This window comes from Passer domesticus, chromosome 1 (genome assembly GCF_036417665.1).
Source record: "Passer domesticus isolate bPasDom1 chromosome 1, bPasDom1.hap1, whole genome shotgun sequence".
In the NCBI taxonomy this organism is placed as follows: Eukaryota; Metazoa; Chordata; class Aves; order Passeriformes; family Passeridae; genus Passer; species Passer domesticus.
This window is the reverse complement of record NC_087474.1, coordinates 137,942,866-137,968,807: the sequence shown is the minus strand read 5'-3', so window position 1 is coordinate 137,968,807 and position 25,942 is coordinate 137,942,866. Positions and strand designations below refer to the sequence as shown.

Here is a 25,942-nt window from a genome sequence, read left to right as displayed (position 1 = left end):
GGCAATGACAGGCAGTCTGGGTGGGGCTTACTGGAGTTCATGTGGGCTCCTTGCTCAGCTATGGCCACTCAAGCCCAGCCAGGCTGATGTGTGCAGCCACATTTCTCATTTTTACAATGAAGAAGTAAAATTGGTATTTAATAACTTTTCTCAGTGCAGTCACAGTCAGTTTCACAGCTGTTTTCCAGCTCGGTTCTGTAGGCAGTGTTTTGGCTCTATATCCTTTCAGCAGGGTTTGCTGCAACTTTGTTACTGCAGTGTCTCATTGCAGACTTGAACCACATTCCCTGGGGAGGTGCAGGTAATACACCAAGGAACTGCCACACGACATACTAGAGCCGCAGGAGAACAGTTTTTATCACCACGTTCCATTTACACCATGAAAATATTTGTTTTTCCTTTGTTTCCTTTAGTAGGGCATGACCTGCCATCAGCTTCACAAACCAAGCAGGGCAGAGGTGGCAAAGGTGGGTGAAAGCAAACTCATCTTGCTTACACTCGCTCTGACTGCCCAGAGTGACCTACAGAGTGTAAAAGGATCGCTTGGCTCCTTTCTGGGTGAGGGCACAAGAGAGCACAGTTGTTTACATCTCCATTCAAGTGATTAACGATTAAATGACAACAAAGCAAGGAGTTTGTGCGGCTGGGAGCCCATGCTGAAAGAACCAGCTGTTCTGAGGGGCTGGCAAGCCCAGCAAACACAGGCTCCTTCCCCGAGTACAGCCCCAGAAAGGGACACGGTCTGGACCTTGGGAGATGCTGGGGAGTGGACAATGCCTGCTCTTTGTCATCCTTTCTCCTGGGGCAGTGCTTTGACATTTGCTCAGGATGGTTGCTTTGGGTCTCCTCTCATGCCCTTCCCTCCAGTGAGGGACACAGCCCAACTCTACCCCATTCCTAGCTCCAGAGAGGAGCTCCAAGGAGGTGACTCTAGGAAAAGCACAACAGGGCATAGAAAAAGAGAAGAAAGAAAAACTTACTCCATGTAACACAATAAATTTAAATATAGTCTTTATGAAAGTATATTTTTACCTAATTTTTCAGATTAATTCCAGTTACCTTCATATTAGAAATTCTTTACACATTCAAACACGAGTGATAGATTCTCATCTCAAGTTCAATCAATACTCTTAACCTCAAGAAAGTTACATTGTGGAATTGGACTTTCATCTTTACTGATGGAGTCTCAGGCTTTCCTGCTTAAATAAATAAAATTGCCTCTAGCTGAGAACCTGCCTAACTGAGATAATGGAGATATTAAAGGATAGCAGAGCTGTGAGATTCACCAACTAATTTTGTAAAAGAAAACAGACCATACACATTTCTCCCTTCTCTGGGAAACATTTCTAATTTGTTTTCTAAACCATATACACATTATAACAGGGAAATAACATTCTATTCAGATTTAGGTTAAATTATATTTAATGTTGTAATGAATTTAAACAGAGACGTATTGAAAAGGAATAGAAAGATTCATTTCTGAAAACACAGAATACAAAAATTCTAAAACATAAAAGAGCTTGTGAAAAATAGCAAAATACATATGATCTGAGCTGGGGGCTAAGATGTACAGCTAACTTTATAATATCTGAGATCAGGGTCCTAAGAAAAAAAACCAGTATGATCACAAAGATGAACATCCGAAGAGGACATCTTGTCCACATCTGTGCCTGACAGTGGGACCAGTTACACCAGTGCCATTTCTGATAAGTGCTTGGCCAACCAGTCCCAAAAGATTACCAGGGTGGAGACTGTGCAGCCTGCCCAGGCAGTTCAGATCAGTCTTTAACTACTGATGGTAGGAAAAGGTTTGTTCTGAACCCTTAATCCCTGCCTTCTTCTGGTCCCATGCACAATGGGAAGAATTTATTTCTTCTTTCTTCATAGCCACATTTTTAATATACTGTTCTCATACTTTTCTCCAGCCTCCTTTCACCAAACTAAGCAATGCTAATACCTTCAGCAGGCCTGGGGGAAGCTGTTTTCATGTTGCTTCTCTTCACTTTGCATTTTTTGAGCAAATTGTTGGTTATAAGTTTTTGCTGAAGTTTTACAGTTACAGTGTAGAGAATACTTGGAAAAATACAAAAGCATCCCAAACCAGAAGCCCATTGTGCAACCCAACATGAAATTAAGTTTTTGCAAAAGCATTTAACTATTTTTGCATTCAGTTTGTGATTTATATTTCCAAACATTTTCTGGCCTACTGCTTCCCATCCTCTCATTGTCTGTCTCTATTTGCACACTTGAGATATTCCTGCACAGATAATAGGCAAAAATTATATTCCCCCATCACTTCCCTAGTGGCTTACATAGGCTAATTTTCCTTTTGCATAACTACTAATTTGTAGTTGTGCTGCATAATTAAAGGCAGAACCATTTTCTCAGAAGGAAAAGTTGGAAATAGCATTTTAAAATATCTTGCATCAATTAATCATGTTCAATGTAGTCATGTTTATAGAACAGTGATTTTTAAAAAAGGCCCTGTCAAATACTTTAGACTGTAACAGTATGAATTCTTCCAGGATAAAATGTAAATCTAGATTACTATGGCTGGAGTGAGAAGGGGATGGTTGGACCAAGGAAAGAGAAGGGCAAAAACTAAGAATTAAAGGGGGGAAGATTGAGGTTTTTTAATTAGATACTAGAAATGAGATTATCACTTGCCCTTGTCTGGAAGACTTTTTCTACTTTGTCACCCCACCACCCTCTTTTGTTCTTTTTTCACTTTTACTTACTTTCAGGGATACCAAGGCACTGTTGTGGATTTGGGTTCATGGTAACTAAAAACTCCTACAGCACCACCTACCTAAAGTGCCTGCATTCCTCAGTTCTGCAGTATTTATTTTGAACGTGCCAAAGAACCTATCCAATTTGCCACTTTTAGCCTCATGCATCTCTGCTTCAGGGTTTCCTTCCCCCTTTCCTCAGCACAAATGAGGATTTTAATTGCCATGGAAAGGTGCAGCGATGTACTCCTGTGCCTGAAGCCCAGTCCCAGGGCAGGCAGGGAGACCCAGGGCTGCTAAAAGACAGCAGTTATTTAGGAGCATGAATAGCATCTGATTTCTGATTTCTCTGCTAAGAGTGACAGTTGTGGTGCTGGGTTACTGGCTGTAGTCCAGAGAGAGCAAGCTCTGACTGACCCTCTCTTGGAGCAGACGAGGCACTGGGTCTTACCTACAGGTCACATTACTTTTCTTGCATAGAAGACAGTCAAACACCAAGAAAGGTGGAGAGAGCATGAAGTGGAAATATGAAAGTAGGACCACGGGAGAGAGGTGAACTGCATTTCTCATTTTCTGAGTACACAGTGTGATCCAAGTTTGAAAATGCCTACTCCTGTAAGCCTTTTAAAATTTAAATACTTGAGTGCATAGGAAAAGCCTACAAGATAAGAATCAGAGACAAAGCATTTAACATCCCACACATATTTTTACAAAGTTACAGCATTTTTTTCCTTAGATAATCCATTTTACATTCCTAATTATTTCTGCACTCTGTAAAATATGCCTGCATATAAAGTTTACAGTGGCTTCTTTTGCAGAGATTAGACAAATATATACAAGACAAAAGATTTTTTTATTAAAATGTCAAATGCAAAATTAGAGGTTGTAAAACACTTTAATTAAAAAGAACTATTTTAAACTGTGTGCAAAATTATGTAAAACAGACTTTTTTGCTATTTCAAAGAACCAAAGAAATCAGACTTTGTAGGTTCAGGCTGAACAATTTTTGTGTTAAGAGCAGCTTAATACTTTATCAAGCAGAAACCCTCAAGGATTTTCACAATTCCAGCACCTGTGCTGTCAGTGAAGGGCTTAGTGGTCTGTGTGTGCATGTCTGAAAATTGTGCATAAACTTCAAAACAGTAACAGATCCCTCTGGTCACTTCTAGAGTTCTGGTAGTTTTTCTCTTGAGCACAACTGGCTTGAGAAGCAGTAAAGCTGGAAACATAATCAAAATCTCCATCTAGACTTGCTGTGTTTGTTCAAAACATCAGAAAGGGGAGAGGAATCTGCATGAAAGAGTTGTGCAGGTCACTGAACACCATGATAAAAGCAAATATTAATTTCTCGATTTCCTAAATTAAAAATCTTTACAGATGAACCAAAAGCTTTAGTTTTCACCTTACACACACAGTTTTAATGGCATTTTCTACTAAAGTTAAGAGTGCTGCACTAAGAATATACCTGAATTTATTCACTATTACATGACCTTTTACCTTTGGAGTTGAAGCTTTAAAATTAAGTCCAACATGGCAATGCCATTCCTATGTCTCAGTGCCTGCCTCAGCCACTTCTACTTTCCTGTCTCTGGGCCAACACAGGCAGCTAGTGCTGCTAAGCTGTAAACTGGCTAAAAACAAAGACAAACCCCATGAGTTTTTCCAGCTGGATCAGGAAGCTTTCTGGTCTAGTCACTGGATGGCACCACAATAAATGGATGGGAACTGATGTAGCATAGTTTAGGCCAGGAGTCCACTAAGCAGCTAATTATGGCTCTGACTGTCAGTGCAGGGTCAGGATTTAGCTTCATCAATCCAGCCAAAGGCCAGCTGGTTAGACAACAAGCTGAGATGGTCACTACACATGCAAAAGTAGCACACTTGGAGCAGATGGCAGTGAGGTTATGCTGCAGGTAAAGGTTTTGACCCAAAGTAGATTGCACCCTGAGTTAAGTTGTCTGTGTCAAAAGCAGAAGAATTAGAAAAAACAGTTTTGTTGCTGTTTTTCAGAGGGAAAGCTGAAAAAAGGAATAGAGGAAAGAAAGGGGCATTAAAAAAAATCTAATCACTTCTTTGACTATGTATTTTTTTCAAAGAGTAGAGATGACAGAAGCATTTTTTTGCAAATACATTTCTATATCTTCCTCTGAGACTACAACATGATAAGTTTCATGGTCCATCAATACACTGCTTAGCAGTTCAAGTTGCATTTTTCTGCACAAATGCTTTCTGGGTGACTTCACCCTTTGACTGTTCCTATACAGAAGATCAAGTAAACCAAACCTGAAAGGCTGAAGTGGCCTGATCAGAAAGCTCACAAAAGCAAGAGAGTAGCTGCTATTATACAAACTACTTCATTGCTGCAATTTTACATCAGTGTGAAGCTTAGACATTGGATTCTGTAGTTACCTAAGAAAGTGGCTTATTCTGTCTAACCAACACCTCATTTTAGTGCACTGCTAGGAGAGTAATATCATCTCCACACTTTGCTCCACAGAGAAAACTGGCTCTGAGAAGCTTTCTGCAGGCTCTCAGTACTGCTATTAAAGCTTGAAGTAGCATGCATTCAAAGCCCTGGGAAACATGTAAAGCAGCAGCCCTTAAGATGAGTGGAGTAGTTAAAATCCTTTAAATTATGGCTTCCATAGGGTTTTACATATTGCAGTGTGACATTCTGGACACAGCAAAGTGTAGCTCCCTTCTCAGGGCAACAAATGAGAAATAACATTGAGTATGGTGGTTATCTGAATAAAACACTATGATACCCACAAACCCTATCTCCTGGGATTTAGCCTTACCTTCACTAAGGAAGTCTAACTGCTGGGGCCTTTAAATGCAAATCCATTCTTTGGACACTGTCCTGGCCGCATCATTTGTGAGTACAAGTCCATCCTCTGCTGCATACTACAAACACAAGTTAAGACAGAAGCAATCAGAAGCCAAACTAATGCAGGAAAGAGCAACTGGCTATGCAACCTTAACCTTTCTTAAAGTGTTGGGCAGATGTCAAAGCTCAGGCTCAGAATTAGACACTCATAATGCTCCCACCACCATGGCATTAAGAGCAATTCAACAACAGAAACTACACTGGGGTAATCAGCTTTCCCTAACTGCACAACACATGGGTACACACAGAATCTAGTTGAAGACCACTGTCCCCAGACTCTGGCAGCCCCAACTGCCTGACCTCAAGAGACTGCCCCTGGAGACAAACATCTCCTGCACAGCCACACATGCCCAAAGTCTCTGGAGGAAAAGTTAACATGCTCACTACTAAATAGATTTGCACAGACCACTACTTACCCCTAAAGTTGTGCTAATACTGAAGGATGTCACTGGCTTATCTTATTTACTCTATAATTTTATGAAAGTAAAAAAATAAATTAAGAACTCACTTCTCCAAGAACTCATACTTGCTCAAAGCTACCTCGATAATTTTGCTTTATCTTCCATGCATGGCATCAAGAATCTAACCATTTGCATTGCCATTTCAATGCTCTTCCTTAGACCTGAGATAACCTCTCCAAACCACACTAGAGAGGTAGCTCTCAGATGACCTCCTCTTCTGCTCTCCCAGCCCAAGGCTATGAAAATATGAAAAAAATTTCTACTGGGCTCTATCAGTCTTCCCTTTGTGTCCTTACACTGGTGTTTCAATCCTTACCTAAGCTGGTACACCTGAAGACTAAGTTTAGCCCAAAGGGTACTGTCCTAAGATGCCTTGTGGAGGAGTCCTCCCTCCACACGAGTCCTACAGTGTTAGCCTTATATTCCACCTCCCTAAATTAAAGCTCATCTTCTTGAGTGCCTCTGTAGCTTCCAATTCCAGTAGGCACATTTGCCCCCAAGCATATGTCCTCATCAGTTTTCAGTCTTGACCTCACCAAGTTCCCATAATTTGCAAAGCCCTGAGTCATCTTTATGCAGCAGAGCATGGAAGGGAACAGTTTAATCACAGCAGGTAAGAGTAAATCAGCAGACAAGCCATTCCTGGACACAATATATAGATGGTTATAGCCGCCCTTCAGAGAAACCTCTTCAAGGTGTTTCAGGAAGTGAATGAAATTTGACAGAGGTTTAACATTGCTGCTTCTACAGGGAACAGCTGTCCATGTCTAGAAAGAAAGCTGCTTTTCCTTTTTCCACAGGAACTGCTTATAAATCTTGTTTATGCCCACAACTGCATTCCTGGGTACCTTTGTGACATCATCTTCACTGGTGGTTCCACTAGATAGATAGTCTGGTGCCAAGGACAGCACTTGTAATGATTTTTGTCAATTTTGAGCCTATTGTCAGAAAAGACAGCTGTAGGAAGGTAAGACTTTATGCTGTAGAGAACCATCTTCATACAAACTTATCACAACACTTCCCACTAATAATTTCCTGCATGCCTTTTCTGTTACATTAGTAGTCATACTAATCCCTAAAAAAACTACAGTCAATACACCTTTGTACTACTCAGATTCTCAAACATAATACCCAGAGGTCAGCTTATGACACTAATGAAGCCAAAAATAAGTCTTCCCCACCATGGCACCATTCAGCTTTAGAACTTATAAACCATCACATGCTGTCTCCAACCTTTTTTTTTTTTTTAATGTAGTAGCTGTAGAGTGAGGATATGAATCCACGGCAGATATGCCCATCCCACAGTTTGGATGCAAGCTCCAGGTCAGTATCTGCCAAATACACCTGGGGCTGGAGCTCCCCACAGCTGCCAGCAAGGCAGTATTTTCTTCCATTTACTTATGTTTCATGGACTGTTTAGACACAGCATCTTCTGTGGTCAATGGCAACTGCCAGATTTTAAAGGTTAGTGCCACAAAGGGACAGGCTTGTCTTGTTTTAAAGCAATATTAATGCCACAATAATATAATTTATTCAGGAGTAATAAATAAAAATCTTTTCTTATGCCCAAAATATTCAAGCTGTAGATGTTAGAAACGTTGATATTCTTTTTCAGGTCTTTCATAGCCTTTCTCAAAGGCTAAAGGTGTTACCTGCTCCGACTCCCTAAGAGAAGATAAAATATGGACTGTTCCCAGCCAATTCTATATTCACCCAGTCTGAGGGGTAACAACCTCCCAGAGGAACAGCAGCAAGTGACTTAGAGTGGTCATGTCTCCAGATGGAAAAGAAGTCAATAGAAGACACATGAAAATGTAGTAGAAAGTGTGCAGGCAGGCATACAAGACAAGTATTCCCAGCTACATTCTTTAATCAAACAAGCCTCAGGAACAAATACTTGTATGTTTTACATCAGGCCAGACAGAATTTCTACAGTTGCTCTTAGTAGGTGTATACCACTATATAATGATGCAGTGCAAGAGCTTGAACTCTTTTTATATTTGTCTAGTACTTGAAATCAAATATGATATGCAGCATTTCCCAATGCAAATCTTTTTTTCTTATGAACTGATCTCTCTTCTTGAATCTCATCAACAGGCAGGATTGGAATGTTTCCAATCAGTATTTCTGAGATTGTTGTATTCTCCAAAGAATCTCAAAATAAAACAATTAAGTTTCAGAAATCAGTTTTGGATGCATGAACATGTTTTCACATGTTCTAAAGGTTGATGTTGGCATTCAAGCAGCATTTATACACCTCAAGGGATCCCAAATATTCATCACTAAAATATGTGAAAATATTGAGGTTCACTGTCTCTCCTGATTTTCTAACAAGTTTTTCCATTATACATTTGCTTAACAGATACCAATATCCAGAAGGAAGCTGTGGTTTATATTACAAGTGGGTGTGAGTTGGGAGCAGTCAGCATACATAACCAAGCAGCTTTTCAGATCTCTGCCAAGTATCTTGCAGGTCCATCAAGAGAACCACAAACATACCCAGCACTATTTGCACATAGGAACAAATGTGTGCATAGACACCATCTAGAGGTTTCAATTCTCTCCCTGCAGTTTTTGTATCCCCGTTTTTCCTTTGGATTTTTTATCTGCAGTCCTAAAAGGTTTTTTTGTTTGTGAAGTATATTAACTGTTGTCTGCTTTGTGACAGATACTGGTACAATATCCTTTCATCGAGGTACCGATTCAGAGCTTCTATTAATTTCAGGACTGTAAGACAGCTCCTGATTTCAAGTTAGTCTAAATTCGTATTCCTTACTTTAATACTCAGAGGAGCACTAGCAGTGAAAGAAAACCTGTCAGACTCATCCATTAGAGTTCCATCCATTAGAGTTTCAAGATTAATTTATTTCCCCTCTTTTCTAGGCCTAGGAAGATCAGCAGAGCCAGAGCACCTCTGCAGCACCTCAAAGTGAGATCCTCTGACTGAAGCCAGCAGGAGGAACAGGAAAAATAAAGGACACACGTTACCAAGTAGCCTTCAGAAAAACTCAAAAATTGACAGAGGATCCCAGACTTCAGTGAAGAGCAGATCTTTTCAGAAACTGGTAGGGATTTTCAAATACTCCTTGGGCTGGTATGGGACATGATTACAATGTGCATGTGTACACAAGCTTACAGCATAATGTCTATAGTGTTCACTACTGGAAAGCAGCCCATGAGGAAATGCAGCTTCAGTATAAAGCTTTTTCAGAAGTGGTTCATACATAAGTTAGTACTAAATTTTGTGGTATAATCACCAAAGTTGAAAGCTTTAACACGGTACTTTGTTCACAAAAACTAACAAGACATGTTACTAGCAAGAGTATTTACACAGCTAGAATAATTTTCTTGTTCCAAGACTGGAATGTTTATCCATATTTAAAGAAAGAAAGGCTGTATAACTTGACAAATAGCAGAAGTAGGAGCACTAAACCATCAGGTCACCTGTTAATCAAACAAACATTTAGATCCCTATGACTATATAATCATGGAGGAATATTACAAGCTGTATACTCCACAAGGCAGAATTTTAATTAAAAAAAAAAAAAAACATGCTTTCAGATCCAAGAAGTCTTATTCCATGATCAACCCAGCTCTATCCCTGGAAACATCCTCCTTCCAAAAAAACCCTCCTTCCACCTATCCCTGGAAACAAAGCTCCTTCAATACAGATACCTTCCCCACATTTAACCAGATAATCTGCTGCCCATTCTGCCTACTGAAATCAACTTCCCAGCTGGATAAGGCCAGGGTAGCATGACAACAATAAGCAGGGGGAATGGATCCAGAAGCTCTGCCACAGAAGACTGCAATAGCCTACCCTGGGTAGTGCTGGGACTTCCAACACACCCCTGTAGAAGGCTGCTTTTCTGTGTAAAGTGAAGCATCCAGCAATGTACCTTGGTGCCATGAGTAATCTGAGATCATTGCAAGTCCTTTAAAAAGCCACCTGCACGGATGACACACATGCCTTCAGGCACAACAGGCAGATCTTCTCTCCCACCACTGAACTGTGTTGTAAATAGACAAAAGGGAAAACTATACTCATACTGATCTCTGCAGCAAGCTTGCACAATGCTGCTGTAACAATTAATCCCTCATACAAATCCAATTGTTTTACCAGTTAACAGGGGAACAGTCTGAAGATGACAGTAAGAGCTGCTACCTGAAAATCAAGTCATTGAGTATATTAAGGAATCAAAAGGAAGAAGTCCCCACCAGTCTCCATGGCAGCATTTTGTATGGTGGGCTGAGTAAAAACTTGGACACTGCTACTAGCAACAACATTTTAACAGATGTACCAGCTTTGAAGAAAGTTGGGGTTTGTTTGGTTTGTTATTTAATTTAAATAATTTTGCTGTCTTAATATCCAGATAGCTGTTGATCAGAGCATTACTGTTCTACTGCTTTCACACATCATGGCAGTTTTACTAATTAGAACCTACAAATGAAGAGATAATGACAGCCTATGGAGGCATGCAACAATTAGTCTTCCCTGCTAATGCACCCCTCCTCCAATGAAATATGGTAGTAGTTAAAGGCATCCCTGCTGTTCTAATCCTTGGCAAGCTACATTTATTTTGAAAGTGAATAATTAAGTGTCCCCCCCAAACAATCATTCTGGTGACAAATTTGTGACATTAACTAAAGAGTTAAGGTTATTTTGACAAATTCATGATGGAGAGCAGCTCAATGGAACAAGGACAGGTAATGGAGTCCCAAATTCAGACACTTTATTTAAAACATTTGAACTCCATTTACTGGACAGCAACTAAAAGCCACCAATAAGCTTTTATATCCAGTGAGCCCATCACTGCAGATGTGATTTCATGCAATCCAAGCTGACATACTTAGCATAAAAATAATAATAAAAACAAAATCACAAGAGTTTAAGAGATGTGGTCCAGAGTGTTGATGTGATGCTGTGAGTACTACTAAAAGAGGTTTTGTTTCTGGCTGCTGCTGTTCTCCATCTGTGACAGAGCTCCCAGGCTAAATACACATATGGTTGTTTCCTAACCCAGTTCTGTCAAGTGGTGCTGGTTAGCCAGACACAGAAATATGTAAACAAAGCTGCTGGCAGCAGCTCTGACTGGTATCGCCCACTTGTTCCTAGGTTTGCCAGTTTTAAATTCCCTGTAACTTAATTGTGCTTCAAAAAGAGTCTGAGCAATAACCAAGGTTAGAAAAGACTCACTTGTTTCCCATGATGATCATAATGGAGAATCTGATTCATCACAGAGAACAAGTGAGACTTTTTTCTAACCTTAATTATTGCTCTGATTGGTCATTTTACTTTTACACGTACATCTTCATGTATGTATACATAAATATTACTGCTATATGGTATGTTGCACATGTATATACTTCTACAAGGTTATAATGTATATACTTCTAGTAGGTGTGATGAGAAAACACACACCTTGTCCAGAGCAGGAAGGGACATAAGCAGACATGAAAACACTAAGACACTACCCTTTATTTCCCTGTGCAGCAAGTGTCAGAATTATACATTTATCACCTAAAAAGGCCTTTTAACTCAAACCACTCCAATGGAGAGAACTGTACACACTGGCCCAACAGAGTGATAACCCCAACTTAGCCACTATTAGACAAACACACTGGAACAGACCCACACTCTCAAGCAGTGCCCATATCTCTCAAGACAAGCCCCACAAAGGTGTGAACAAACAAGTTTATACCTACCCACCTTGGTTCAACAGCACAAGAATTTACCATAGGGGACAGAGCACAAGAATGCTCTTCCACTAATTTTGAGTTCAAGGACTTCCTGAGCCAGGTGTGGTTTCTGTGTATTCACTAACTCACAATGAATTTCCTGCCATGGAATTTATCCAGTTTGTTTGAACCTACACCAAGTTTCAGTTTCCATATCATGTTTTGGCTACAAGTCCTACAATTAAGAATCTCTTCTTTCCACTATGCTATTTTAAATACTTTTTAAAAAAGTAAAAATGTATTACTACATGTATGGATTTTGACAGATACTTTTGAGGCTTTAAAGGCACTGCTTAAAAGTGATAAAAACAGCATCAGAACTTAATAAACACAATAAGATTCAACTTTGTTTTAAAACTGTTTAGCCTGTAGCAATAGCTTTCAAGTTTGTATACAGTAAAAGATTCTATAGGATGTGTTAGCAATTGCCAAGTAGAGCAGTTATTTCCAATGTATGTACAGCACCTAATACACCTAGGATTAGATAAAGGAAACTCCTCCTTCCCATGGATCCTATTGTTCTTTCTTAAAAGCTTGGGACTAGGCAGAGAGGAAGACCACTGATTTGCTGTCAGAACATGTTGCCAGATATAATTACAAGCTGAACAGTGATATCAAAGACTGACAGATCCTGAATAACTTGCTCTCCCTCCTTTTCATTAGGAATTCACTAAAGCTATTTTAATAGCTTAGAAGGCATCAATTTCTTTACACCACTGGTTTCATCACCAAAGCTGTAAGAGCATTAGGACAAGTCTGAGAGTTTCAGGATATCTGATAGGTACTGAAAACCAAACCAATATCTCCCTGCTTTCCACCATTTAAGTTGATTTCTGTGTGGAAAATGGAGTTGGACTATTATAAAGCCACTTGACCTTGCAAAACACAAGCTCTAAAAGCTTTTGGCAGTAGCTCAAAGAAGTTTTCCTTATTTCCATAAATATTCACTAGTTAGATTTATGAACTATTGTCTGACCATTACCTACCAGCTCTATATTACTTTTCCTGGATGTGCTTTTAAATGGAACACTTAGTACAGAGGATACCCTATTCTTCCTGCTGCACATAGCTAATTTTTGACTTAAAAAAAAAAAGCTACATTTAGGAGAGTTCTGATTGCTGTTTCAAATGGACTCTATTTTTTGTATCCTGGATAAAGCACAGAAACTTGCCTGAAAAGCAATAAGTATTAAAAAAAAAGAGAAACAAACAAAAAAGAGAAACAAACCTAAACCAAAACCAAACCAAACCCTCAAAATACCAAGCCAAAAACATTCTCTACAAAGAATCACTACATCTATTGGAGTACATACAAATTGTCTGTAGATAAACATTCTGGGTGGAAAAGCAATACCTAAACACCAAATTTCACAACAAAGAAGCCAACTTGAGTCCAGAAATTTTTCCTTATTTTCTTTAAAAGAGCAGTATTTGTAATTGGCAGAGAAACTATGTAGTAATGGTTTCCTAAAAACAGTGAACAACTGCCAGTTAAACAAGAAAATAAAATGGATATTTTGGGGCTTGGGATTGATCTGTCTGTGACCAGCATATATGCCCACAGCCCAAGCAGCCAGTGGTGAAACTCACATGGGAACTCATTCAGTGAGAAATCACTAGGACATGACATTTAGCCTGCAGTGGCCAGTCTATTCTTAAGAAGTAAAATATATTAGTAACCACAGACTATTACTGCTACTATGTTTTCATGAAATATAGAACCGTTACTGAGAACCTTGTTTTATATTGCCAGTGCAAGTTTGGAATTTTATTTTTCTTAATCTTACATTAACAAGGCTGAGTTTGATAATATCATAACCATAAAACAGATATTGAAGGCATTATAGAAAGTAACTCATGAGTGAAGGAAACATTTTAATAAAAAACCACAACAGTCATTTCACAGACATATAGATAAAGTAATAAGAAAACCTTTGTTATCTTACAGGTATTGAAGTGCTCATATTGCTTAACAGCTTCCTAAGTAGCTCTTTGGTCCCTGCTGCAGAGATAAAAAAAACTCAAGTTGTCCAGCAGATTTCCTACCAGAGAAAATGTTTATGGCTTAAAGGGAACATGGCTCCTTCCAAGGCCTCATGACTGCAGAGGGCAACAGGTATCCAGAGATTTTGTTCTGTAGCAGATAGCTAATACATCCAGAAAAACCAAAAGCCCTTTGTGAGAGGTTTTGATGAGGACAGGAAGAACACATGCCTCTATATTCTTTAGATATGCATTCAATACAATAGTAGTCATAGAAGTAAACAGTTTTCATCATAAAGGTCAAAATTTACTTTGTTACAAACACAAAGAGGCAGTATTTCAGAAGTTGCTAAGGCAGACCCCAGCCCATTCATTCTAAAGAGGGGCCAAGGGCTTCTTTGTGGACATGGGAAAGAGTACTGCACATGTCAATTCCCACTGAGGGCATAACAAAGAAAACTAGTAAGTTTTAGAGGAATGTTAGGTGAAACAAAAATAATAAAAAATATCCCTAGGACTGAAATGTGTGTCCTAGGTTAAAAAAGAAAACAAAAACAAAGAAACACTAACCGGCCTCCCTGTCCCCCAAACATTGCTACCTGCAATACCATAAAACTTGGAAAATCCCTAGTTATCCTGAAATTGTTTCCCTGAACAAGATACCAAACAAGGTGTTCTTGGTATCACAAGTCCTTAGCAGAGCAGACAATGTTCTTTTGTGAATTTTGTGCATTTTCTGGGGACAATAAAAAAAAAAAAAAAAAAAAAAGACTTCTTTGTTGGTGCTTGGGTTCTCCTCTGCTTTACCTGGGGTAATATGCTGTGTAGTTCATGAAGAGCTGAGCCCCAGCAGGGTAGTAGGCTGTGGAGGGCTGGAGTGCTCGTGGGTTCAGAAGCATGGATGGCTGATAGAGAGCAGCTTCTGTTGGCACAACTGCAGCAGGAGCCGGAAAGGAGTAGGCAGGGGGTGAAAGGCCTACAGGGAGCAAATGGAACATAGATTAGGACCTCTGAAATTCCAGAGCTCACACATACATACACACAAGTCCACAGTACATCAGGAACCTCCTCATCTTCCTTCACCACAGAAAATAAATGTGAGCCAGCAATGCGAGTGTGACTACAAAGTGTTACACACAGCCTCCAGTCTACAGAAAAGTCAAAAACACACACACACAAAAAAATCACCTCTTGCTCTGGGAATAGGGTCCCTTTCTGATACCTAAGTCAGTTTTACTTGTCTAGGCTCAGATTTTAATGAGTTCTGCGTACAAGACTTCTGCACAGTAAGAAGAAGTTTCCATGACAAAGATCTGTTTAACATTCAACAAAAGAGAGAAGATGTTCATCCTGTTACTGCTTATATCTTAATTAATCAACAGCAGAGTGAGAAAAGTTATGGCTTTGCAGCTTGAAGTGTTAGCACTAAATTAAAAAAAAACAAACAAAAACCAAATTGTACTTTGTGCTGTTTCAACAAGATGTTAGGCCCTAAATGAATTCTTACTGATGAGAGTTCACCCTCCTCCTTTGTTTAACTCTTCTCCTCATTGCCATAGATGTGAACATACGGCTTTAGATAAAGTAAGCCTTTAATTTTACTATTCAGAGTTACAGCCAGCATCTCACTGTATTGTAAAATGTGGAATGACAGGGCCAAAAGGCCTTATCTGAGGAATACATCACAGGCATTTGTAGTTGGAAATGGGAATATTGACTTGTGTGTTTCCAAAAGTTTGTGACTGCCCAAGAATCTGTCCTAGGAGCTCTCAGATTCCAACCCACCTGGAACAGCCATCACACATAGGACTATCTACTGCTGACCTCTGCTTAAGATACTTTTGTTGAAAGAAAAAAAACCTCTCCCATGGATTAGCTGAAAGTCTACTCGCACTCAAAAGGAACCACTCCAAAGGAGGTCTGCTGCTGTATTGGCAGTTCTGACTAGCATGTAGAGGCCATTTCTTAAATGATCTACCACCAAAAAAATACACTTGCATAGAGAGACACAGAGAAAGCTACTACTGGACTACCTTGCCATTTATGATTTTAGAAGCAAAGTATTATTTTTCCCATAGGCTCAGATTTATGTGGCAAAGATGCTTAGCAAGTTAGCCCTTAAACTCCTGAAGTATTTCCCCAAAAAGTTTGTGTAGAAGTCAGTGTTCATCCTAGTAGCTCTAAGAATCAAAATTTAAAAGGAAATAGAGATTCTGCAATTCTGAGGCAGAAGCCATCTGTATTTCACTCCCACAAAGCCAACCTCCATTTCATATGAACAACAAAAAGCAAAGGAAGAGTTCAGTCAGTTGCAGTTCAAAAGGCAGAGCACATGATTAAGTCTCAAAGGGGAGCATTACCTATAGTTTCTCAAATTAAGTTTTGGAAGTGAAAAGGGAAGGTCTTTTACTTGACATGTTCACCATGACAAAAAAAAATAAGTACTAAAAGATCAGTTACAATACAAAACAGTTCTTTAAGGTCTAGGCAGGGCTTAGAAATTACTTTTCAAAATCATCACTCCCCCCAACCAATTAAAGTTTCAGGGAGGGGAGGGAAAATTTGCCACTGGAAAAGCAAAAGTAGTTCTTCAGTCATAATAATTTACAACCAAAGGGAAAAATAATGATTGCAAGCTAGTGATGATTTAAGACAAAAGACCTTATTTTAACACCTCCATCTCACAATGCTACCCAAGAACCAGGACAAGAGTTAGCAAAGCAGCTCCAATACCTACCCACACACAGTGTAGAGCATAGTGGCAAGACCCAAGCAAAACTTACATGGTAACTTACATGGTGGCGGGGACAAGCCATTTCGATTTAAAGTGCCCCCCATTAATACAAAGTTCATCTCTTCAGCAGAACATTGAAAGACTTCAACATATCTGTCCTTCATAGTCTTCTTATGACACTTCTGTGCAGCCAGGAAAGCTCGATCAGCAGATTTCATCTGAATGAAAGCATCTCCCGATGGACGTCCCTACAAACGTGGCAAACAAAAAAGAAATGTTTCTGTAGGTTCCATGAAGGAGCAGCATAACAATAATTTGTGCTAAGTCTCTTCAGTCATAAATACATTTGACTGCAAAGTCAAGTACAGTCAGTCATCCTGAGCAGTCATCAGCATGTTTAAGCTCTTCTCTCTAGTTTTTCCCACTTGTGATAACTTGATTGTATTTATTCACCTGCTTTGATTAAGCTACATTGTAACTTGTTACATCTATATATATTAAAAAAAAAAAGACACCTAGGGGAGAGACTCTAATTCAGGGGTGCTTTGAGATTTGCTCTTACAAATTTACTATGAATGCAGAATTGGAAGATCTAGTCCCCATTTATTACCCGTGATTTTTAAAAATCAATGATAAATACAGTCGAGTGCTCATTGCTGAAATGAGCACTTGATTCATTTCAAGTAAATGAAATTAGTTGAAATTTCATTCAACTCATGAATGAAATTCATGAGTTTGTTTTAAATTTTATTTTTTTAAGACCAACATGGGCTGGGATGTTTTAGTAGAGTACTAACTAGACTAACATTTGATATGAGCTTGCAGAGAAGAAAAAAAAATCTTTATATGTGTAAATGAGTGGGATACACCACTGGGAGGAGTTCTTTCAGCTACATGCAGTTGCTGATTTGAAGTAGCCAAAAGTAGAGAGAGATCTGAAGCCGGCTCTAACTCAAGTTCTGGGGCCAGTCCTTCTTGTTTTGGAAGGAACAACAACATTATCAGCATCCTTTACACAGTCTTTTATGATTAGAGGGTTGAAACCTGGGAACTTTGAGAAAGATAAAAATCTAGTAGTCAGGCAAAAGCAGTATTTGGGGAGAAAAAAAAAAAGTCTGATAGCTTTGGGCAGGGCAAGGGTAGCAGACAGCCCTTAGGGTTATATGCACACATCAATTTCTTCATCCAGGTTTTTTCTTTAGTGCTGTCAAGGGCTGATACTACTGTAAATCATTACATGTCCTTTAATATCTGCACTTTTCTTAGTCTCTCCCAGCACTACACATTCATTACAGTTTTTTAGCCTTGTCTAGGTCAAGTTCCCACAGACACAGGAATGTCTTCAGATAGACAGGTACTGAAATAACTACAGTCCCTTCTCCATCCCCATATTCCTGAAACACAGAAGTCCTGCTTGGGACCAGGAAGTATTTTTTAGTTTTGATTGACATACAGCTTAAGCTAAACAATTTCAGAACCACAATTTTTATACAGTTTTTTAATCAGCTTGTTCCATTGAACCACTCAGAGCATCTCCATGGAGTCAAAGGACTCCCCTCCCTCCCCCCCACCCCCCCCAAGTCACAAGAAGAGAAAGATAAAGATCACAAGAATGCACAATCCTTTGTCTAAAAGGTTTTTCTGTCTAAAAGGTTTTGGTAGAAACTGCTTCCAGAAAACAATGACAAAGATATGACAGTATACACATCAATGAACTGTTAATCTTAGTGCTTAGCTGTGACTGTTTAAAGAAAGCAAGAACACAGAAAACCCAAAGCTTCAGTTTCTGACTTTTGACATAGGAATTCCTGTCTCTAGAAGGCTGCAGTCACATTTGTCTTCAGATATACTTGTGTGGCACATTGTTCAGCAAGGCAGGGACAAACCACTCCTTTGAGAGCTAACATTGCCCACACTTGTGTTTTGATGGCACTTCTCACCAGGTACAAGAGGAATCATGCACACTGTTGAGCAAGACACTTCACTTCAAGCCTCCTACAGCTCAGGATTATGGCTGCTGTTCTGGGAGCACCAATGACTCCAAGACTGGTTTAGCTTTCAGTAAAGTTAAGGCATAGGTCCCAGTGAAAGAAACCACTCTACAGCAAATGCAGCACCTAGCACAGCAGGGTTCAAGTAATCTATTGGCAGTACACTTTAGGAGGAGAGCTGGAGGCACATTAATATGATTACTGCTAGTCCCAAAGGTATTTTCCTATGGATATCATCAGGACTGTATTTATATATACAAGCACTTGGCAGAGTGACTAGAAACTTGTTTCCTACCTACCTGGTGATTTAGTACCATGTGAACTCCATGGGTCCGAATATCTGTAGAAAACTCTCCCAGGAACTCCAGAATGTCCTCTATAGTAGCAGCATAGGGAAGACCACGCAAACGTATGCAGTCTCTGATGTTAGTGGGAGGCACAAATTGTTGAGGTAATACTGGAAGAATTGGAGGTGTTGGGAGAGGAATGAGAGGTGTGGAAGAGTACCTGTTCAGCACCTGTGCAAAGCAAAAACAGATTACAGAAGCCTCCTTACTCATTCTTCAACTTAGGAGTAAACATAACCCCAATGCCACCTGTTTTCACTCTAGTCAGTATTTTAAGATACAAATGTGCTAGATACAGATATTAACTGTAAAATATCTGATTTCTAAACACTGTGTTATATTTTAAGCTCAGAAGCTAGCAGACTTCTATAGCCACTCTAAGATAAATAGTCATGCTATTGTTTTTAAAAAATTTGGGTTTTTTTCTTGAAAAACAGTTTGGCTTTGAGAAATTTACTTGAACAGATAATACAAGTCTCAATAGAGATCTTAGAACAGGAAACCTGTATATATACACAGTGTTTTTATTGTGAAACTATCCTAAAACATTTTACCATCTACAGAGTCATGATGACACTTCTACCCAAAAATATCTCCTCTGCAAAACAGGAGAATTTGGGAACTAGAAGCACATTTCACTACCACACAACCCTAACTGTGCCTGCCATAGTCCATTCAAGAAACATTAGGAGCATTACCGAATCGCAGTACCTGTGACACTTAACAGTTTTGAGATTTCTTGTTAATAATTTTAACAGCAAAAACCCTGTCTGGTGAAACGTTGCCTGAATATTCAATCACTACTCCTAAACACTCTCTGAGAGAGCTGTATAAATGCAAATTCTACAGTAAAACCTTCTGATATTAATCTATCAGAAGGTTTTACTAAACAAAGAAACAGATGAGAGTACTTAAGTAAAAATGCAATGACGAGTGAGCACTGTGGCTCTGTCTTCTAATCACTAATGTCACCTTTTAAACAAAGCAGTGAAATCTCTACATGTTTGGGAGAACAAAGCTGCATAATTTCTTGGATACAGTGACATGGCTAAACATGATTCTAAAAAGGTATCTACCTCAACTGAAGCTCTGCAAATATTTTTGGAGACTTAAACAGTCTGCTCAGCTCTCCTTCCTTTCCCTGACAGCTTAGCTGAAATTAAGGGTCCAGCAAGCCCTATTAAGCCAGACTCATCAGTTTCAAACTCCTGCCACCCCTGCTAGGTAGCCTGTGCTTGCAGAAGATGACAGAGATCTGCTCCTAAAAACAATTTGCAGAATTCTTCAGATACATTACACTGGAAAGGACAATTATAGCAAAAGGCTTTGCTTTTTTGTGTCACTGACTAAAGATAAATCTTTTAGCTCAAGATTTGTGGCTAAACACTCCTGAATAGATCATCATTGGACTTAGCACAAGACCCACATCCACATTTTACAAAGCTATTGGAAGCCAAAACCCTAAAGGTTTCTATATGACTGAGAACATCCCTATACCATAAGGTCTTACACTTCCAGGGAGCAAAGTCTCACAGAAATTCAGACGATACTCATTCCAGCAAGAGACAAGAGTGAGAAAAGATAAAAGAAGCTTTCAAGTCAAGGCCCAGCATTATTTGCTCCCTCTACTGCCAGCACAGAAATTTGGACTACAAAAAGAAAATGTTTGAAAGGTTTGCACTTACCTGCTGAACTTCTGCTGCAGTGCTCCGGAAGAGTTCAATGTACCTTTTCCCCAGCAAATCCTTGTGCTTTTTCAGTGCATTTTGTGCATATTCCTCACAAGCAAACAAGACAAAGGCATCCCCTGTTGGCCTGCTGTCAGGGTAGGTGACAAACAGGACTCCCTCCTTTCCGCCTGTTACAGGGCAGTGCTGGCCAAAGAAGGTCAGCACTTCTTCTGTTGTTACATTGAAAGGAAGACCTCGCATCCTGACAATCACTTGGTTTTCTTTTGACAAGAACTGTGCAACCTCATTGGAAGTACCTTTAAAAAGAAAAAGTACAGAAGCACTTCAGTCTAATACATAAAAACCATGAGCATAGCTACATCCTTTCCACAGGTGTTTTTTTGAGCAGTTAGAACCATATTTGCCTGTAAAGTCAGTAAAGATGACCCTCTGATAAACTAGATATATTGTATAGGACACCTCCCAGTAAAGTATAATAATGTTATCCCATCATTTAGAGGAGACTGATCTTCATTCAAAGGAAAAATAGGAAGTACTTGCAACATTCAAAGCTCAAGGAAAGCACAATCTGTCAATCTCTTGTGTGAGCAGGACCTGTGCTATTGTGCCCCTTGTCTAACTGTGGAATACCTCTGGCATGCTCTGGAGCCATAATATACGGCAACCAAGTGCCCAGATCATTGTGCTGGGAAAGAAAGCTGGAAGAGCAGGTTCAAAACAGCTCAGGGATTTCATCCTATCCCAACAGAACTGTCAAAGTCTGATAATTCTGCTTTCAGTACCTTCACCAGACCAGTGATGCTAGTAACACTACCTTATTCAAAGGTAGCTGCTAACCAAATTCATATCTTAATACAGTCCTTTCACTTACAGCTCTCTTATTCTGCAAAGTTTGGTTGTACCAGATGCACCATTCTTCACAAATGTCACTGTGCAATCTTTCCTTTGAATGGCATAACTACTTCCAAACCTATCAGTTAGCTATGTAGTTGACAGCTTAACAGCATCTCCCACTCTGAAGCCTCAGATCTCCAGTTAGCCTCAGCCCAAATCTCGGTCAGGAAGCAACAAGAAACTTTAAGTAGTATTGCAGATAAAACAGCTTATTGGCTGTTAATTCAAATGTTGGATGCTTGCAGACAAAGGGAAAGGAAAAGAGATGAAGAGAGAGAGTTTGAAGAGCAAATTTTGCAGCCTCTCAATTATCAGCAAATATTTCAAGATTCCCCTAAAACAAGTATTTCCTCCAAATCCTCTCCATTAAGTCCGAGGCAAAGATTTGATTTGAAGAAAATCAGTTCCATAAATCCTTTGTATTTACACGGTGATATCTGTTTGTTCTTGTGTACAAGCCTCCACAGCAATAGCAGTTACACTGTTTTTAAAACTACTCTGGTTTCATTTTTGCAGCAATCAATAGCATTTAGATTCCAACTATCATGAAGACGACCTAAAAATTAAGTTCATATACAAGATCACTTTGCCCAATCAAATCCTGACTGACAGGCTGCTTGAAAATAGCAAGAAAGTGGAAGAGAGGCAGACAGATAAATCATGGAACACCTTGGACTGTTGCTAGCAGAACGCATAATAATCAATACACCAGCCAACTTCTTGTTTAAAGACAGAAAAAAGGGCCACATTCAACAGGAGCAGTTTGCAGCCAAAAGTTAAAGATGCTGATGGAACAAACCATCCCTTTTCATCCCCTAAAAATTACCTCCTGCAATTTTAAGGAAGTCTTCACCTGTTGCCTTGTAAACCTAAAGGAAAAAAAAGGAACAGTGATTGGCATGTAATTTGCATTCATTTTGAGAAGAGGATTTCAAAGCCCATCATGTCACCCACCTCTATGTATCTGTTCCCCATGTGGTGCTTGTGCCTTTGTAGTGCTAGATCTCTATGCTCTTCGCTTACGAATCTCACAAGAGCCTCCCCATTCCTCCTACCTTGGGCATTGAGACAGAGTGCAGCACCTCCTCTGCAAGATTTAAAGCAAGAGATGAAACTCCATGATCTACGCAGCTGAAGAGCTACAAATGTACAAGTGAATTCTTCACTACTAACTTGGCAATGTTTAGACCTTTGAAGAATCTCGCTATGTCCTGGTCAGATGACTGCCATGGCAATCCTCTTGCTCGGATAACAGCATTGTCATCCACAAGTTCCATCTTGCTGCTGCAGGTACAGAAAGAAGTAGTAATGCAGAGACATCTGCCACATGCCAACCTGTTCTGCTTGTCATTTATACTGCAGGAACAGGCTTCTGTCCCTGCTCCATGTCTGCTGGATAGCAATACCAAGACAGTGAGGCCCAAGTGTCACCAACAATTGAAAACTACTGTAGAAGGCTCTCCAAGAGAGTGTTTGCTTTGTTAAGTTGCCCCTTTCCAAGGTCTCCTTTCCTGCTTTACCACATTTACTCTTTGAACTGTCATCTCTTCAATCATATTGCCAATTAAGTTCCTTTTCCTGACATCATTTGTGCTTCTCCATTATCTGAAGAGGGTGACTGGTATAAAAATCAAGTACCTGCAGTTCTAATCTAGCTACATAGAAATTTAAGCAGAACAATTAGATGTAACAGAGATTAGTGCTTATTATTTCTATTGTGACAGTGTATAAGAACCAGTCACAAGCCAAGACCAAATCTGTTCAGGGCTGTAGTCAGCACACACAGGACTCTGGCCTGAAGAGTCAAGCCTTAACAACGCTGGTTGGGGCCATCACTGTGCTACTAGAGACTAACATAGCTAAAGGCTACATTGGCTGCTTAGCATGGGAATAGCTTAGCCACAGAAAGCCAGGTTTAATTGGTCATTACTTCAGTCCCTTTTGTTCTCTTATTTTTTGAAAGTGTCAAGTTCAACAAAACCTCACAGCTACCCAAGCTTGCCTTTCTGGTTATTGAAGGAACATTTTTTGCAGGAAAGAGCTTAAATGATTAAGTAGATGAAGTGTTGTTCAGTAGTAGAGGACTCCCTTGTACAAAAGGGCTGTGGTATGCCTGGTGGGTCATGTTTCTCACTCACATTTTAATTTCTCAGGTGGCCTTTCTGTAGCTGTCTCAAACTGTTCTCCCTTGCCTCCTAGTTCTGTACTTCTCATTATCTGAAATAAAATCTGAATCTTCCACTTCATCCCAGAATTTTGTTAGTGAAAACAAAAAAGCTTAGGACAAGGCTGAACATAGTATCCAGAGAGATGAGCTCAGAGGCTTTCTGCTAATGTTGCATTTTTTCTTACTTTTTTGACTCAAAAGTATAAGCATCATCTACCATTATGACAGATCCTTAATCTGAAAGAGGGAAGTGTTTGTGTAAAATGGGAATATAAATAAGGTCAGTTTAACACTAGTATCTTGTGGTATTGCAGAGAAATAATTGATAAAACCACTGAGAAATTTGTATTTACACATAGAAAAAATGCAGTTACACTGAAAAAACCAAAACCAACTACCCAAGCAACAAAGCAGGCATCAAAAGCAGAAAAAGCTTTAAGTTTAAAACATATTTGGGAATAAGAATCACCATAGATTAAACAACTGAGTGGTAGCACGGTATTCCTGGTACAATATCTTAATGAAAGTGTTCCTTCCCTATTAAAAAAAAATTATGTATATGCAGTACCTGTGTAGTAAATTGCAGGAAGAGTGCAAGAGTTAGTAACTAATAGGGTTATTTCTGAAACACTGCTTACATTCTTTGTTAATAGCACAACACACTTAGTACCCATTATAAGGACTTATTAGCAGAACACAGATCTGTCAGCAGCTACCAGGCAGCACTGAAGTCTAAGAAGAAAACAGGCTTGCATCTGATCATAGATTGCCTGTTCCCTTTCCCACTTGAAGGATCCAATCAATTCCCATAGCAGTGGGAAGGTAAATAAATATAATGGTAACAGCTATTGGCAAATTAGGAAAAGTACAGCTGATCTAAACAGTAACCTTAAACAAAAAGTGGTATAGGTTGAAACATGTGCAACAAGAAGAGGGAGGAAGTACTTACCAAGGCCCACTTTCAAATTTGTAGTTCACCCTTTCTGGATCTGAAAATCGGTGATCTGTGAAATACAGCACAAGTTATTTCCTATTTTGTCAATGTACAGGACAGGCAGCAAAACCAAAGAAGGAACAAAGAAAACGAATTCATCATAATCACTTACTGTATGGTTCAGATATTAATTTTAAAATTATATTCCCCATATCTTCAACTTGAGAAGCTCCATAGGGAAGTGCTGGACTGTTCTTGTCAAGATTTAAATCTTTATGCTGGAGTTAAGTCAATCATCACCGAACAGATTTCTAATTGGTTTCCTGCTACAGCAACACACTTTAAAGTTGTCCTTGTATGTTGCTTCTCAGGGGAAGATTCAATCCAGCTTCCTGCTGGGATACATTAGCTGTTCTGCCTTGGCCTCCAGTTACTGCCACCTGCGGGAGTATAAGGTCACTAGAGAGTGTCTGGGGACACGAGAGCCCATAACAAGGACATGTCTTTAATATGTATGTTTGACAGCTGCACTGCTGCATGTTGAAGAGACTGGAGCCATGTCCTCTTTAATTAACATCCTCTTTAATCTTCGGGGGAAGATTTGGGGCAGGAGAAGAAGCAAACAATCAGCCGAAAGTTCCAGAAATGGAGGGATGTACCACATGCTTTTTGACCAGCTAAATCCCAAAGCAGACAAGTATCTTACCACTTCAACAAAATTCATAAGTGACACCTTGTCTAAACCTTGCCTATTACAAGTTACAACCCAAGTTTTGTGCTGTTGCACAGAAGCATTTTGAGAATCTGATTAGAGTCCGCCAGTCATGTGTTTTGTCAAGAGGCAAAACAGAGCACCACAACCCATAGCTTCAGTCCAAAGGGTTTTGGAAATGACTGCAATAGAGAGCTGGAAGCATCCTGTCCCATGAAGGCCTTGGAAAGACCATCTTTTTCAGAAAACTGTAAACAGTTTACTATGGTATCTCCTGCTTTTCATCATATTTGTCCCTCTCCAACATCAGGCTACAGGACTGAAAGATTATTTGCAATTCTACTCCATTATTTATGAAGCAAATTTTTTTAAAAGTCTCTTACTCATTTTCTTTGAGGACTGAAGGGTAAAAAATCAAGAACAGAACAAAAAATAAGGAAATCTGTGAATAAGTGTTGCACTTTTTACTCACTTTATCAGTTAGCATCAAGACTTCAGAGCAAAAGTGAGAGTTTCTTAAACAACATCCATCCTGGCATGGAGGTACAATAATGCAACACATTGAAAACAGCCAAGGGCACCAATTATTTGCCCACATGCCCTCCAGACTACATTAAACACATTTCAAATGCTCCAGAGCCTGCATTATGATGTTCAAAGGTTGCTTCATAAT

General features: G+C 39.5%; 1 protein-coding gene and 1 long non-coding RNA gene across 10 annotated transcripts in view; one reads left to right on the top strand and one right to left on the bottom strand.

Annotated features, from left to right (window-relative positions):
• Nucleotides 1-25,942, bottom strand: part of ESRP1 (epithelial splicing regulatory protein 1) — a 52,676-nt gene that overhangs the window by 16,447 nt on the left and 10,287 nt on the right. For 3 of the 7 annotated variants that reach the window (XR_010348522.1, XR_010348526.1, XM_064391851.1), the window contains exons 5-14: nt 24,730-24,828; nt 24,573-24,627; nt 22,630-22,740; nt 22,411-22,543; nt 22,283-22,325; nt 20,557-20,858; nt 18,824-19,042; nt 16,583-16,781; nt 14,607-14,775; nt 5,528-5,633 (exon numbers count right to left, since the gene is read on the bottom strand). Coding sequence is in view for 5 of the 7 variants with exons in the window: in XM_064391851.1 (XP_064247921.1) it covers nt 5,543-5,633; nt 14,607-14,775; nt 16,583-16,781; nt 18,824-19,042; nt 20,557-20,858; nt 22,283-22,325; nt 22,411-22,543; nt 22,630-22,740; nt 24,573-24,627; nt 24,730-24,828 (1,421 nt within the window). In the remaining 2 variants the exon portion in view is untranslated. Of the gene's footprint in view, nt 1-1,055; nt 5,634-10,223; nt 10,243-14,606; nt 14,776-16,582; nt 16,782-18,823; nt 19,043-20,556; nt 20,859-22,282; nt 22,326-22,410; nt 22,544-22,629; nt 22,741-24,572; nt 24,628-24,729; nt 24,829-25,942 lie in introns of those variants that run through there. The other 4 variants (XM_064391826.1, XM_064391836.1, XM_064391862.1 and 1 more) reach the window with 4 other exon arrangements.
• On the top strand, nt 5,547-14,568 carry LOC135282275 (uncharacterized). 3 transcript variants are annotated; one of them, XR_010348547.1, is made up of 5 exons: nt 5,547-7,044; nt 7,333-7,400; nt 7,498-7,541; nt 7,693-9,142; nt 10,201-14,568. It is a non-coding gene; the product is annotated as an uncharacterized LOC135282275 (long non-coding RNA). The 3 variants fall into 3 exon arrangements; XR_010348546.1 differs by lacking the exon at nt 7,498-7,541 and having other exon boundaries at nt 7,336-7,400; nt 8,961-9,142; XR_010348548.1 differs by lacking the exon at nt 7,498-7,541.